Source organism: Arvicanthis niloticus, chromosome 10 (genome assembly GCF_011762505.2).
Source record: "Arvicanthis niloticus isolate mArvNil1 chromosome 10, mArvNil1.pat.X, whole genome shotgun sequence".
Taxonomy (NCBI): domain Eukaryota; kingdom Metazoa; phylum Chordata; class Mammalia; order Rodentia; family Muridae; genus Arvicanthis; species Arvicanthis niloticus.
In genome coordinates, this window is record NC_047667.1 from 52637945 (window position 1) to 52652174 (window position 14230).

A 14230-nucleotide genomic window follows, 5' to 3' on the forward strand; every position below is an offset into this window, starting at 1 on the left:
AAAACTGGAAAAAAAATTTTTGATCTTTACTTAAAATTTGTTACAATTGCGTCTTCAAGCTATTCTAAGAATGTTATTGCTGCTGTTACTCTGTGGTATAAGACTCAAACCCAGGGTCCTGCTGCATACCAGGCAAGGACTCAGTGCCACCAAAACTTGTCCTAAAATACAAAACACTATACATGAAATTTTTACCACAACAATGGGGAAAAATCCAATATACATTAAAACAAAAAAGTAAAAGAGACTAGTAAACTGTTCAATACAATCAAATATTGTGTACTATCTGGAAAGTTTTCAGAGATAAACAGCATATCAAATAAGCAAGGCAATGTAATACGTAAGGAAGGTGTACACAACTGGGACCAGTGTCAGCAAACAGCTGATTTCTCACCAGAAACTCAGAAAGCCCCCAATTATTGCTATGACTCCTCAGTCAACTAGTTTGAAACAGAAGTCACTGTCCAGGGGAATACTATGTTCCTCCTAACTTACTGACACCACCGGAAGAGACCCAGGATTGGGATATGCTACTCATCCTCATTAGCCTGGCCTGTCACCTCAAGTCCGGGGCAGCATTGCATCCCCAACAGGGTTTTCCTGATCAATGTGCATTTGTGCTTGCATTTGGTATACTAAGTAGCAAAAACTTATAGACACAATCATTGCTAGAGAAATCAATGCATTTTCTTATAGACACAATCATTGCTAGAGAAATCAATGCATTTTCTTATAGACACAATCATTGCTAGAGAAATCAATGCATTTTTGTCAGAAGGTATAGAAATTGTCACAAAACCTGACAGCAGTTCAGTGAATAAAATATATAAAGATCATGAAAATATTGAAAATGCTATTTTCAGTCATGTATATGTATGTATTATTCTTTTTGCTTAGAACATTTTCAATCCCTCTTCTCAATTTTCAACCTCCTACTCCCAATCCTGATTACTTCCTACTCATTCTTGTGTCTTACCATAAATACTTTTTTCTCAGAAAGCCCTTCCTAACCTGCTCTTGCAGACTAAGTCTTCTACCTTATATTTCCATGGTACCATGAATCCACACAGTTTTACCAACGAACTGCTATGAACAATGTTACTGTAGGACTTCTCCAACACAATGAGCTTTGAGGGTTGAAGTGGTGTTTGTACTAACATTACTCTATCTCTAGTTCAAGACAAGGAAAAGTAACTCTGTATTTACAGAACAAAATGGAGGCAGAAGAATCAGTCAGGTTTGTTAATTATATCCCTGTTCACAGTCATACTGAATACTACAATTCATGCCAAACTTATGCCCTGTTCACTTACACTCTAGTAGGATGAACTACATCCCCAGCCATTCTCTCTAGTGTAGTAATTGAGAACCATCGTTTGAGACACCCTAAGCAATAAATAATCTTGAAGTGCAACAAGTAATCACTTGAAGCTATCAATCACTGTAAAGTTTTATAAAATAGGGGTTTTTCAGACTTTACCCATGTTAGAATCTCAGGTAATGGCTAGGCCTTCCCATATTCCAAACAAGAATTAGAATATATTGAATCAATCAAGCACTATTTGCTAACTACCTATTGTTCCTGCTTTCAAAGTTATTTTTGACAGATGAGACTTTTAATAGATAAAAACAAAACAACCACCCCCAAAAAATAAAAAAATAAAAACAACACACATGCAACAGTAGCAACAACACATTTCTTCAATCCAGACAGCTCTGAGTTTCAGTTCTTATGAGACAAGATTTAGGGAAGAAAATAAGACTGTCTACAGTGAAGCACTGAATTAGCTAAATGAACACAAATTAAGTACTAAATTTGGATTTGAAAGTAGGACAGGAGCTCAGGCAAAAAAGAAGCTATTTATGGTGACAAGCTATGAATAGACAGGTCCCTAAAGATAAGCAGGTGACAGACCCTTTATATAAACAAAAGGGAATGTTTTTAGATTCCACCCCCTAAAGATTTTTAAAAGTCTTGCTAAAGGACTAGGACCAAAACCAGAACAGAAAGAAAAGGACAAATGCCCAACCTCCCTGTTCATAGTGGACAGCAGGAAGAACAGAACAGCCCCACTGTTGAGTTTTAAATAAAACTACCAGAGGCTCTTAAAAGTGTGAAATCTGGGCTGGGAATGTAGCTCAGTGGTACAGTGCTTCAGTAACATTGTGCTTGATCCCCAGCATCACAAAAAATAAAAATAAACTAAAAAGTGTGAAGCTCCTCTTAAAATATGCAAATATTTTAAAATTTAAAATACTTTAAAATATGCAAAATGTTTTAAGTCCATTAAATAACACCCTAAAATGACACAATTACACAACTAGGCCATGACATGGAACACACGAGAACCTTTGTCTATGCTCCACATTCCACGGTATTCCCAGGCACAGGCAGTGCTGTTCCACTCTCAGAACAGCCTTAACACCAGAATTGGGGTAGGAGATTGGGAGAAGGAACCAGGAAAGTCTCAGGGTAAAATACATCCTTTTCCCCAAGGGCAACTTTCCTAAAATCAAAACTTCATTAAAAAACAACAAAACAAAATCAAACAAAAAACCCCTCCATATGTGTCCTTGTTGGAAGGTGGATAAGTAAGTAGTAAAAAGATAGTGTATAGGGAGAGGTACCACTGAAAGACAAATTGCAGCACTTCCATTGCAAAGGTTGTCAGAGTACTGAGGGCACACTTCTTTCCTGGGGACTGGCTGGCTGCACACAGAGGTGCACAACCTTCAATAAGGAACCCCAAAGAACCCATCAGCTGCTAACGCTCCTCCTCAACAGCAGCACAAGTAATAAAACTCCTCCAGTATTCCTCTAAGAAAAACTATTGAAGTACTTTATTTGTTTTTTTTGTTGTTGTTGTTTTGTTTTGTTTTGTTTTTTTGGTTTTTTGAGACAGGGTTTCTCTGTATAGCCTTGGCTATCCTGGAACTCACTCTGTAGACCAGGCTTGCCTCGAACTCAGAAATCCGCCTGCCTCTGCCTCCCAAGTGCTGGGATTAAAGGCGTGCGCTATTACAGTACTTTAAAGATGCCTCTGCTATCAATTTGTTCCTCCCCACAGAATTCCTCTAACACTGTCATTATCACTATCTTATTGTTGACAGAAATACCACAAATGTAAGTGGCAAAGTCAAAATGAGATGTCAATGCTCAATCCACATATATACAACATGTGCAGACACCACCCTTCACATTAATATTTATCATCCATTTAATTCACTTATTTTTTTCAATTTTCAAAAAGAACCCAAATAAGATCTGCCCAAAAATGTGTCAAGTATGCTTGAAATTTTAGTTCTTAGGGAGATGACTCTGCAATTTAAGAGTGCTCTTGCAAAGAACCCAGGTTCTGTTTCCTGCAATCTACCTGACAACTCACAAATGCCTGTAACTCCAGCTGCAGGGATCCATGTGTAATACTCTTGTCTGGCCTCCGATGAACTGCTAACCATACACAGAGCACATATACTCATGCAGACACACATACATACAAAAATATATTTTTAACTGAATTCTGATTTTCCCTCTCCCAATTTCCTTACATATATCTGTTCACGAATCTAATCTCCTTTAGATAAGCCAAGTTCAAAATCTTGATAATTCACCATTTGATTCTGCTGCAAAATACTTTAAAAGAAGGGCATTATCGAAAACAAGGAACAGTAGGGGCCGTTCCTTGCTGACTAGCAAACCAAATCAATTAAACCTTTTGAACCAGAGTAAAGTGTTCACAGGAACCTGAAGCTCCTACTGATAAAGCTCCAACCCTAGCTTTACACCTTCCTGTTCTCCACAACACTTAGTGCTTACTAAAACACATGGACCTTGGGAAAGTCACTTTATCTGGCCTTTATTTTACTCAACTATAAAATGGACATAATAATACTTGTCAGTAAGGCTAACTGAGGTAATGAAAATGAGGGTGCTGTTATAAAACTTAAGACACTATAAAAATACAGACATTATCATTATGTCATGATTATGGTAATTTTATTTATATCTGCCTTTCTTAAGAGGAAATAGCCCACATAAAACACAAAACAAGACTTTAAAGATGGAAGCAATAAAAGAAACACAAAACATATACAAGGACATAAAATGAAACATGTACACCTTAACTGCCTATGCACTTGCTTCTCTTCAGGTTGCTAAGTTAGTGTAAACACAGTATTTGATTAGGAAAGAAGAAAGCTAAGCCAATTAGACAATTCTATGTCCACAAGATTAAAAGCGAACTCACTGGTCAGAAGTAAAAGTTCCTAACTTAAAGATAGGGTCAGAATCTTTTCCAAGGGTCCATCTTCTGTGTCATAATACAACTGGACTTCTCATCATTGCCATGTGTAACTTCTCCGTTAAGCCTTGGAGGGCAGGGAATTGCTTTACTTTGTAAGCATCTTGATTGCACTTATAGCAATTAAAATAAACCAAGCACTTTCATTTCTGTATACTTGTTTCTATGCCTCCAATTTCCCCCTATTTCAAATCACCTGTACACCATCAGGTTACTCAGAGCCAGTCCTTAGTCAGTCCTCCAACAGCTTCCCAGTAGAGAACCAAAGCCTCTTGTTTACTCACCTAAACCAGCAAACACTGAACACAACCAGCTCCTCTGCAATGGCCTTCCTTCCTTGCCTTTCCATTCTCCTAAGGCAGTGGTTCTCAACCTTCCTAATGTTTCAACCTTTTACTATACTTCCTCATGCTGTAGTGACCCCAACCATAAAATTATTTTTGTTGCTCCCTTATAACTCTGATTTTCCTACTACTGTGAATTATAATCTCTATGTTTTCCCATGGTCATAGGTGGCCCCTGTGAAAGGGTTGTTTGACCCTCAAAGGGGTCTGAACCAAAGGTTGAGAATCACTGCTCTAAATTCTCTCACTGACTCCAAAATGCCAACACTAAGAAAGATGAAGCAGGAGGACTCAAACAGAGCTCAAGACCAGCCTGGGCTTCACTGTGAATCCCAGACAGTCTAAGGTTACACAGTGAGACCTTGTCTTCAGGGAATAAAGTCTCATCCACATGAAGCCTCCTCTGGCTGACAGCAATGAGTCAAATGAGGTGGGGTAGGAGGCTTCAATGCCCAAAGTTGAGGGCAAGAGGACACAGCACAGTAGTTATCATGCAGTGGGTCTGCTCAGATCTCCAGCACCAAAAGAAAAAGAAAGTCAGAAATCTATGTTCTTACATGCTTACACATGTTCATGTGTGTGGTGTTGTATATGTATGTGTGTGTGGAGGCCAGAGATCAACATGAACTATCTTTGGAAGTAGCTCTCTTTGCTTTTTGAGACAAGATCTCTATTGTCCTGGAGCTCACTCATTTCCTGCAGCAGGTTTCAGGAATAGCCCTACCCCCACCTATATCCCAAACCCACCCAGTGCTAGAATTAGGGATTAAACATTTTACTAGTTGAGCCATCTCCCAACCCCTGCTAGTCAACAGCTGAGTAACTGATAAACAAGTCACTAAAAACTGAGGAATGTTTTCACACAGGGAAGCAAAAGCTTTGGCATAGACTACAGCTAAATTACCTTCTGGCTACATCATTCTAGGATGTTTTGATGAATTCAAACTTGAACACACCCTGATTTCTTGCCTGATCTTCATTATGTTGCATATTTTAATATGTAATTGTATACATTGTTTTAAATTTTCCCTGCTTAAGTAAGCAATGCCAACCCTATGGTAACATTGTCATCCCTCCTTTGTTGGGCACAAGGAAGAATGGAGTTAGATGTGCTACACAACAGAGATATTTTTATAAGCTAAGAAATGTTAACTGTGTTTAAAGATTCATTGTAATACTTTACTATAGTATAAATAAGCCAAAAAGCATTTTTCATTAGCCAAACCATTAAAACATTACAAAACCAAGGAAACACCTAGATTAGTCTCTTTGAAAGTACATTCCCTTAAAGCTACTACCATAAGCACTGAACTGCTTAAGGTAGCATGTTAAACTCAAGTATCATAATATGTACAAAATAATGTTTACTTCCCAGACATTCCTGTCGATACTTTCTAATACAAAGTTCACTAGGAAAGAAAAAAAAAATCTAAATGCATTACTGTGCTGAGTCAATTTCATTAACTATTTCTGATTTCAACAATAAAAACCATTAAAGTTACAAAAAATTATTAAATAAATCATGTGGCAAATTAAACTATACTTATAATTTTCTTTAAATATTATCATCTAAGTAAAACTACTACAAGCAGTCACAGAGCTTAATTTGGAGCTTTTTTTTATCTTTTAAAAAAAATTCATACACTATATCCTAAGTAAATATTCAGTTTTCTAGACAGCATTTCAAAGGAGAATCTTATAAATCTAAACAACTCTTGAATTTCCCTTTGCTCAATTACTAGTTCATAAAATTTACTCAACAACGAATGTTTAAAAGAGTGAAATTGTTAAAAACAGAAATAAGCAATCACTAAGTATATAAAGACAACCTATCAGTGCTCAGTTACTTATCACTAATAGTAAAGACACAAAGCTTTGTAAACAGCACGCACAGCATGCAACACGTTTCTTCAAGTCAAAGGTTCTGAAACTCAAAGCCATTCTCAGCCTTTACATTCTAAATCCACTGTGAATGGATCGGTAAGTCAGGCAAGGGCTCCACCTGTGCTATCCTTGTGGTCACTGCTGTTATGACAAAAAGCTCACTGTCAGTTTAAGACAGAAATATGTAAGTGTAAAAAAAAAAACTGCATTTATTTAAAAGTCTGCTTAATTGTTCTCATTCACGAAATGAAGATGTCAAAAATATGCTTTCTGAAAGATGTATAAAGAAATTGCTATTTTTTTATGAACTGTAATTATTACCTCTTTTAACTACTCAAAAAGGGCTATTTTGATGGTATGGTGGAAAACAATTATTTAAAATTCTGACCCAGAGTTACAAAAGAGGGGGTGAAGTTTAGCTCACCAGAGGCTAAGGCAAGGAAATGGAGAGTTTAAGACCAGCATAGACTATATAACAAATCCCAATATCAAAAATAAAAGCAAACCACCAAGGAAGCAGAGATTAATTCAAGAAGAAAACAGAAATTGAAATACAAAGTTATGTCACTGAGCCCAGTGCCAACTTTCACTCTAATGCCTAATGTTGGATTTCTATGACAGATATGTCCGCCCAGACAGTTAGCACCGAAACTGGTTATGGGTCACCTGTTCTACTCTTTTCTATTCATGCAAGTTACCTGAATGGTTCCAAATGAAATCATTTCCATTAGGAAAAACATGTAATGACTATGGTTTCCAGCATTAAAAGTAAAATGAGGAGGAGGAGGAAGAGAAAGAAGAGGAAGGGAAGAGGAAGAAGAAGGGAATAATCTCAGAACAAAGGAAATCTTAATCTGATCCCTACACTTCTACACTCGTCAAGATCAAGCAACACAGATCCAAGAAACAATTCAAATATTTCATTTTAAAATGAAAACCATTTAAGAAAGTGTTCTCAGTTCTAACACTTTTAAGCACTTGCCTGTGATATTCAGGGTTCTATTACATATCTTTGGTGACCTGGTAAAAGCAGGTTAGCATTCTGAGACTTAAGCTTACTCCAAAGTCTAGTGATTAATGTACTAATAATTAGTTCAATGTAGGGCAGCACTGAAATAATTTTCTTTCTTTGGCTATACAGCACCTATTGATGCAGAGAATAATGGGTTTTAAATATGAAAAAAAAAGCATTATATCATTACAATTGAATACCCACTGTTTGTGTTTTCCTTGACTAGTGGCATTTGGGGAGGGGGGCAACAAAAATAAATCAAAAGTGAAGTGGAGGGAAGAGGTTAAAAGCTACTTTTACAGTAAAGACTTGGGAACATAAATCCTTCAGAAATGAAAAACATTTGGTCAGCTCTCAATGAATGTGGAAGACCTTAACTCCAAAGTTCCATTGTAATTGATGGGTGGGCCAAATCAAGAAAATAGCCGACGATTTTCTAGAAACTTGCATTGGGAAGTTGTCTCACAACTGCACCAGAAGCCGGGCAGGTCGGAGGTGAGGAGCTCCAAACTAACCTAAACACCAGCTGAGCCGGCCTCACACATCAGCTCCAAGAGTCAACTGTCCTTCTCAGTCACATCTCCCAAACTTTAACCATCTCTTTAAGATGCCCACTAAGAAATAGAAGAAATGCTTAGAAAAATTAATATATAAAAAACTATGTATGGAAATCACTACTTGGAAAGGAGATTTTTAAAACACCATTCACAGTAAATGTACAGACATGTACAGACAAATCAAAAAGTATCCTAGAGTCTTTAAAAGCTACTTCAAAGCACAAGTTTTCCCTAAGTGTCTTACCGTATTTTAAATACTATAATTTTAACATAAAAAATATAGTGCCTTCATTTTTTTCAATTCAGTTTTAATTATTAAAATAGGCTCCAGAGCAAATGGTCACTCCACAAGCCTGGGCCGTACTGTGACTAAGAAGTAGTTTCTTATAAGAGAAAGATTATAAACAGCAATGACAACAAACCCACATAAAATAAGCAGGTATATGTAACACAAGTATCCTTATTTTAAACCCATACTCCCCATCAGAAATGATTTTTTACTATGGCAAGGATGGCCAACTGAAATAAAAGGCCAGCTTACAGTACCCATTTTTTTCTGTATGACAAAAACTGTGACAGTGAGGAGCTTTGTTTGTAAAATGCAATGTGTATTTTATCCTTTTGGATAAAATACCTAGAGCCCCAGCAGTGGTTAAACTGCAGCTATAAAGGAAATTGTCCAGAGATAAATGGTTTCCCTATGAGAAGGTTCCATTGCTATACTTCACCTCAGGACAATAAATCACATTAACTGCACCTTGTCCTCTGTCCAATGACATCATCAGTCTGACCACATCTTGGGAACTGGGTGCAAAAACATATGCTATTTAAGGCATGAAACCATATTACTGCTTTTTGTCCATCCAACCTCATGCTTCAGCGCTCTGAGTCTGTTATTTACCAGCATTCTCATGAAACCTTTACCCCCTATGCATTCAGGCCTACCTACTGGATGGGAAAGAAGGAAAAAAATTGTGAAAAGTAGTTATTTTAAATTAGTCTGTATTTACTCCCCTAAATCTGAAAGTTTGTTACAAATTAACTGAAGTCCGATGTCCTCGTATATTCACCACACTAGTTTAATGTGATCTCAAAGGCTTAACATGTTAATTAACATGACTCCTCCAACACCTCCCCTAGAAAGCAACACCTTTTTACCTTTTTAAAACAAAACTCTTACAGGAGAGACCAGAAATCAAAATTATTGTTTTCACTAAACAGTAAAAGTTAATTGGTTTTCATAGGCCAATTGTCCTAAGCCGAGATATAACAAAATCAATTCTGACACCTGAAAGCAAGAGGCCGGCAGGCTAAGCAAGTTCCAAGATCAGGGTGGACACAATGCCTCTGTTTATCTTCTATTTTCACTCATTTAACCATGACCAAAGAAAACACAACCCCATTTCTGTTTTCTGTACTGCTGTAATTAAAACAGGCAGGTCTATGTCAGTAATAACACAAGAATGCAGGCCTCCCTTCAAGTTGGTGCAGAAACTGGAAAAGCAGCCCCGCTGAGAAAGTAACCAAGTGTTGTCAACTGGACTTCCTAAAATACCTAGCTACTCCATCGCTCCTGAAAGCAAAGTCTACCGTAGGGTTTTACAAATACTACAAATGTCTACATAGCCTGAGTTTAACTCGGGAAGAGAGGGACTATTCCCACAACCAAGTCCTCTATTTGTACTAAACCAGTAGCTCACAGAAGCCTCTGTAAATTGGAAATAAGGTCTACATACTATAAACTGAAAGATAACCTCCTTTTAGGAGAAAACAAGCCAACCTCAGAGCTGATGTTTAGCTCGGAGCTGTTTTTATGCTGGAAGGTCCCCAAGAGGATGTGTTTTGCCTGCGGAGGAGGGGACTCGAGTGGCAGTTGGTGGGGGAGTCATTTTGGTTATTAGTAAATAAATCAAGCAGCAGAGAACAAGGCCTAGGCAACTACTGGGGCAGTCCAGGCCTAGTTCTCTCCTTGTCTTCCCAGCACAGACTAGGTTTGATCTCAGAGCCCTGTGGATTGCCAAAGAGGAGGAGAAGAAAAAAAAAAAAAAAAAAAAGAATCATATCGAACCACAAAAGCACATGGGGCGAATGTAAAATATAAACACGGCGTTGGGCTGTGAGTGGCTGTTATTAAAGGTCTGAATTACTAAACATGAGAGGCGGGGAAAGCCAGGCGGCCATTTCAAGAATATAAACCTCACTGAATTAGACATTATTCAAATGAGAAGCAAGTAGAGAAGACCCAGCGCACAGCTAGAAAGCACCACCAAACAGTCAGGGAGGGGGATCTCCGTGTCTAGCCACCACCCCCGCTCTCCGAAGGTCCGGAGAAACCTAGAATATGATCAACTTGTCAGGCCAGCCCTTTAAGGGCAGGAGGGCAATCCTTTACGGTCCAGTTCTCGGGTGGCCTCCGAGAGCTCCCGGGCCTCGGGAGCGAGATGGTCCCCAGGGCCACCCGCGCGCGTGGGGGGTGGGGGTGTGCGCGGAGGAGCGACCAGACCCCGCGAGCACCTCCAACCCAACTGTCCCGCGACCCACGGCAGCGAGGACCTCTGCGTGAGGGCCCGGGACACACGGTCGACCGAAGCTATTTCCACTGAGGGGAACTTCCCCGAGGGTTCCTCCCACCCAGCACAACCTCCAAAGGGTCCGGGGGGACCCCAGACCGGGCTCATAACCCGAAGGCCAGCTCACAGGGCCCACGCCACGCTGCCCCTAACCACACAGACACAGACTGGCTGGGGTCAGGCCACTGCCCCGGGCACGAGCAGGGCGCGGCTGAAGAGCCCGGGCCGTGACCCCCGGGTTCGGCCCCTCGCGGACCCCCGGCACGGCCGGGGGCAGGGCACCACCCCCGGGTGCGCCCCGCGGCGAGCAGCGTCCCCCAGCCCGAGCCCGCTCCCAATCCTGGGGGCGCCGCGCGGGTGTCCGGCCGCCGGGGTCCGCTCGGGCCCCGCCGCCCACCGGCATTGTGCTCGCCGCCACCTCTGGCCCCTCCACGCCCCCCCTCGCCCGTCCAGGTCTCCCGCCCGCACCCCGCCGCGCCCCGCCAGCCCAGCAGCTATGAATATGTAAAATGTCTTTATTGTCCTCTCCCGGTGCCCCGGCCCCGCCGCCCGCCGCGGACCCGCTCGGATTCGGGCACCGTGCGAGGAGGCGGCGGCGGCCGGCGGAGGAGGAGGAGGAGGGCCGGTGCCGGCGGGCGGGCCAGCGCGGCGGCGGGGTGGGCCGGGGGCAGGAGGAGCGCGGTGGCTCACAGCCCCCTTTGCCCCGGGTCTTCTTCCCCCTCCGCCCGGCCGCTCCGAGCTCCTTTCCCCCTCCGCTCGGTGCCCAGAGGGGGCTGTGTTCCCCGGCCCCCCATCTCCTCGCCGTTAATTATAATAATCCTGAGTACTAATAAATTATGCTAAGTCGCGGGGGGGGCAGCGGGAGCGGGGTTGAGTATGAATATGAATATGTAAAATGCTGTAATGATTACCTGCTGCTGCTGCCGCCGCGGCTGAACTCTCATCTTGACTCGCTGCTCCTCCGTCCGCCATTTTGAATATTTTAACCAAAATCGCCCGGTCGATAAACCCTCCCTCGCTCCCGCTCCCCTCCCCCTCCCGCCCTGATCGCCTCCTCCCTCCTCTTTGCACCCTCCCGTTCCTTCCTCTCCCAAGGCGCGCGCCAGGGGGCGCACGAGGCCGGCGCTCCACTCTGCCGGCCCCCTTGGAAGAGCTCCACCCCCCTGCGCGTGCGTTGCGCACGCGCGTCCGGGCTGCAGGGACACCACCACCCCCCCCTCGCCTCAGGCAGCTAAAGTGCCCCCCAACCTGCCAATCATTTTTTCTCTCCCCCTCCGCGCCGCTGTGCGCACGCGCGGTTTTCTCCACGCGCCTGAGTGGTGGAAAGCGCATGCGCCTCTCTTCGCCCTCCCCGGGAGCGCTGCTTCACCCCAAAGTGTAGTGTGTCAAGTGCTTGTTTACGACTTCTGATAGTCTCCCAGTCTTCCGTGTTCGTCCCCTCCCGGAGGAGTTCGGGATCTCCACAGCGGTATTGTAAAAGGGCAGCATGCACGGCATCTCAGAGCGAGGACGCGCGTGAGAAATTAACGAGGACTCCACGGCGCGCCCCCGCGCTCCGCACTTTCAGGCTTCCCTCGCAGTTGACTGCGACAATGGAGGGGCCGCTCCCCTCCGAGGTAATTTCCGGCCCTGTGTGCAGGTGGGGGCGGAAACGCCCTCGGCGGGCAACGGGCACGAGTCACCTGCTGGGCCACGCGCGGACGTCCCGCTTTAAATTTGAATCCGAACTAATCCCCGCCCCGTGACTCGGCCCACGCCGCAGATTCGAGCCGGGCGGGGGCGTGTCCTGCCGGCTCTAATTAGCCGGGAGTAGCGTCTGCTCCACTTGTCGCGCGTGCCCGGCGATGCCTCTGTGGGAGCGGCTGTCCGAGTACCCCGGGCGCCCTTGCACGCGCCCACCCGGGCGAAACAAACAGACCCCATCTGCGAGGGACCTTCCTTTTTTTTTTTTTTTTTTTGCTTCTGGAGAACCTTTTAAAGACTAGTTGTAAACTGACCTGATTAAAACTGGAAGTTGGCAATAGCGCCAACGGCCACGAATTCTTTGCCCTGTCGCTCAGTAATTACGATAAGGGGGTGTGGGGGAGGAATGCTCCTCTTGTGAGCATCTTCCTAAGTAATTAGCCAAAATATTGCCTAGATTGATCCTTTACTGAAAGAAAAAAAAAAAAAAGAGCCCAAGTCTATTTTACTAATTCTTAGCAAGTCCCAAGATTTTCCTAAAAGTGTTTTTCAGGATAAAAAACAAGAATATTTTGTGGTAAGCGAAGTGAAAAGGAATAAATTGGTCCCAGGCTGTCCTTGAGAGGGATACTACCAAAGTTTCAACTGGGTAAAACTGCAGGTTCACCACAAAAAAAAAAAAAAAAAAAAAAAAAAAAAACCAGATCCCTACCTGAAAGCAATTATTTTTGTGGGTTTCCTCTGCAGAAATCTGCCTGCCTCTGCCTCCCAAGTGCTGGGATTAAAGGCAACAGTTAAAGTTTTAATTGTGAGTCCAAGATTGCTTGTTGAGTTCCTTACACTGTAGCTAAAGATGTTTGTCAGTTACAGCCAGTGATTTGAGGTGAGATTGATTTATTCGTGGTAATTAACCTTAGGGTGTGCACATGACTGCTTAAACCAAATAATTGGACTACTCTATAATTATTTTAAAATACACAAACCAAAACAGTAAAGGAAATGCAAATTTTAACCATGTTACAATTAATATTTGGAAATATGGCACAAGCTATATTACTATAGGGGAAATCTTAGAATGTAATTTAAAGTTAAGTAACATTATTCCTGGCAGGCACAAATTTGAAGTCATCACCACTAACCTATTTTCTTCCTGTTTAGTCTTACTTTGCTCTTTGGTTCAAAAAGTAAATGAACATGACCTTCATTCAAGCTACTGGATGCACTATTCATTCTGCATTGTTTCATCTCCATAAAAGGAAGTTGGTGTGGGGAGAATTAGATAAAGAAGAATAATTCTGTGAGGGCAGAAATAGTTTAAAATAGTCTGTATCAATCTTTTCCATAATGGCAGTATTTATGTGTGCATCTGTGTCCCCAGTGCTTGGCTTTAGTAGATGCTCATAAGTGATTACTGGATTTTTTAAAAGCAAGTAAAATTATATAAGGTTTTTTTTTTTTTTAACTGATGAAATCATTCAAAAATGTAATGTTACCTACATTCTACTCTGATCTTTACTAGTTGCTCAGTATAAGGAAATGTCTAAGATAGTATTTTGAGTTTAGCAAACTTAGAGGAATCAACCTTTTTTTTTTATCCGTGTGGACCTTGGAAGGTATGAACTCTATTATCTCAGTTTTCCAGGATGGAGGTATTGAAGCATCAAGATTGTCCAGTGCCACGCTACCCTTAAGTGATGTAACTGAAATTCAAACATAGGCAAGGGACCATCCTAACCATTCTTCTATGCCAACTGCTGTGGATCAGGCCATGTCTTTAAGATCTATATAATTAAGTATGGATAAAAAAATGTATTAACAAATAATATTTTGATTTGTGAATAGGTATGGTCATGTAACTAAATTGGGATTTTGTGGGTTT

The 14230-nt window shown here is 42.0% G+C and overlaps 1 protein-coding gene across 5 annotated transcripts in view; it reads right to left on the reverse strand.

Moving 5' to 3' along the window:
• Pou2f1 (POU class 2 homeobox 1) overlaps positions 1 to 11647 on the reverse strand; it is a 142336-nt gene extending 130689 nt beyond the window's left edge. For 2 of the 5 annotated variants that reach the window (XM_034513204.2, XM_034513202.2), the window contains exon 1: positions 11580 to 11646. In XM_034513204.2, coding sequence (XP_034369095.2) covers positions 11580 to 11640 — 61 coding nt within the window. In that variant the 5' untranslated portion in view covers positions 11641 to 11646. Of the gene's footprint in view, positions 1 to 11579 lie in introns of all 5 variants that reach the window. The other 3 variants (XM_076941535.1, XM_076941533.1, XM_076941534.1) reach the window with 2 other exon arrangements.
• Positions 11648 to 14230: the final 2583 nt, after the last annotated feature.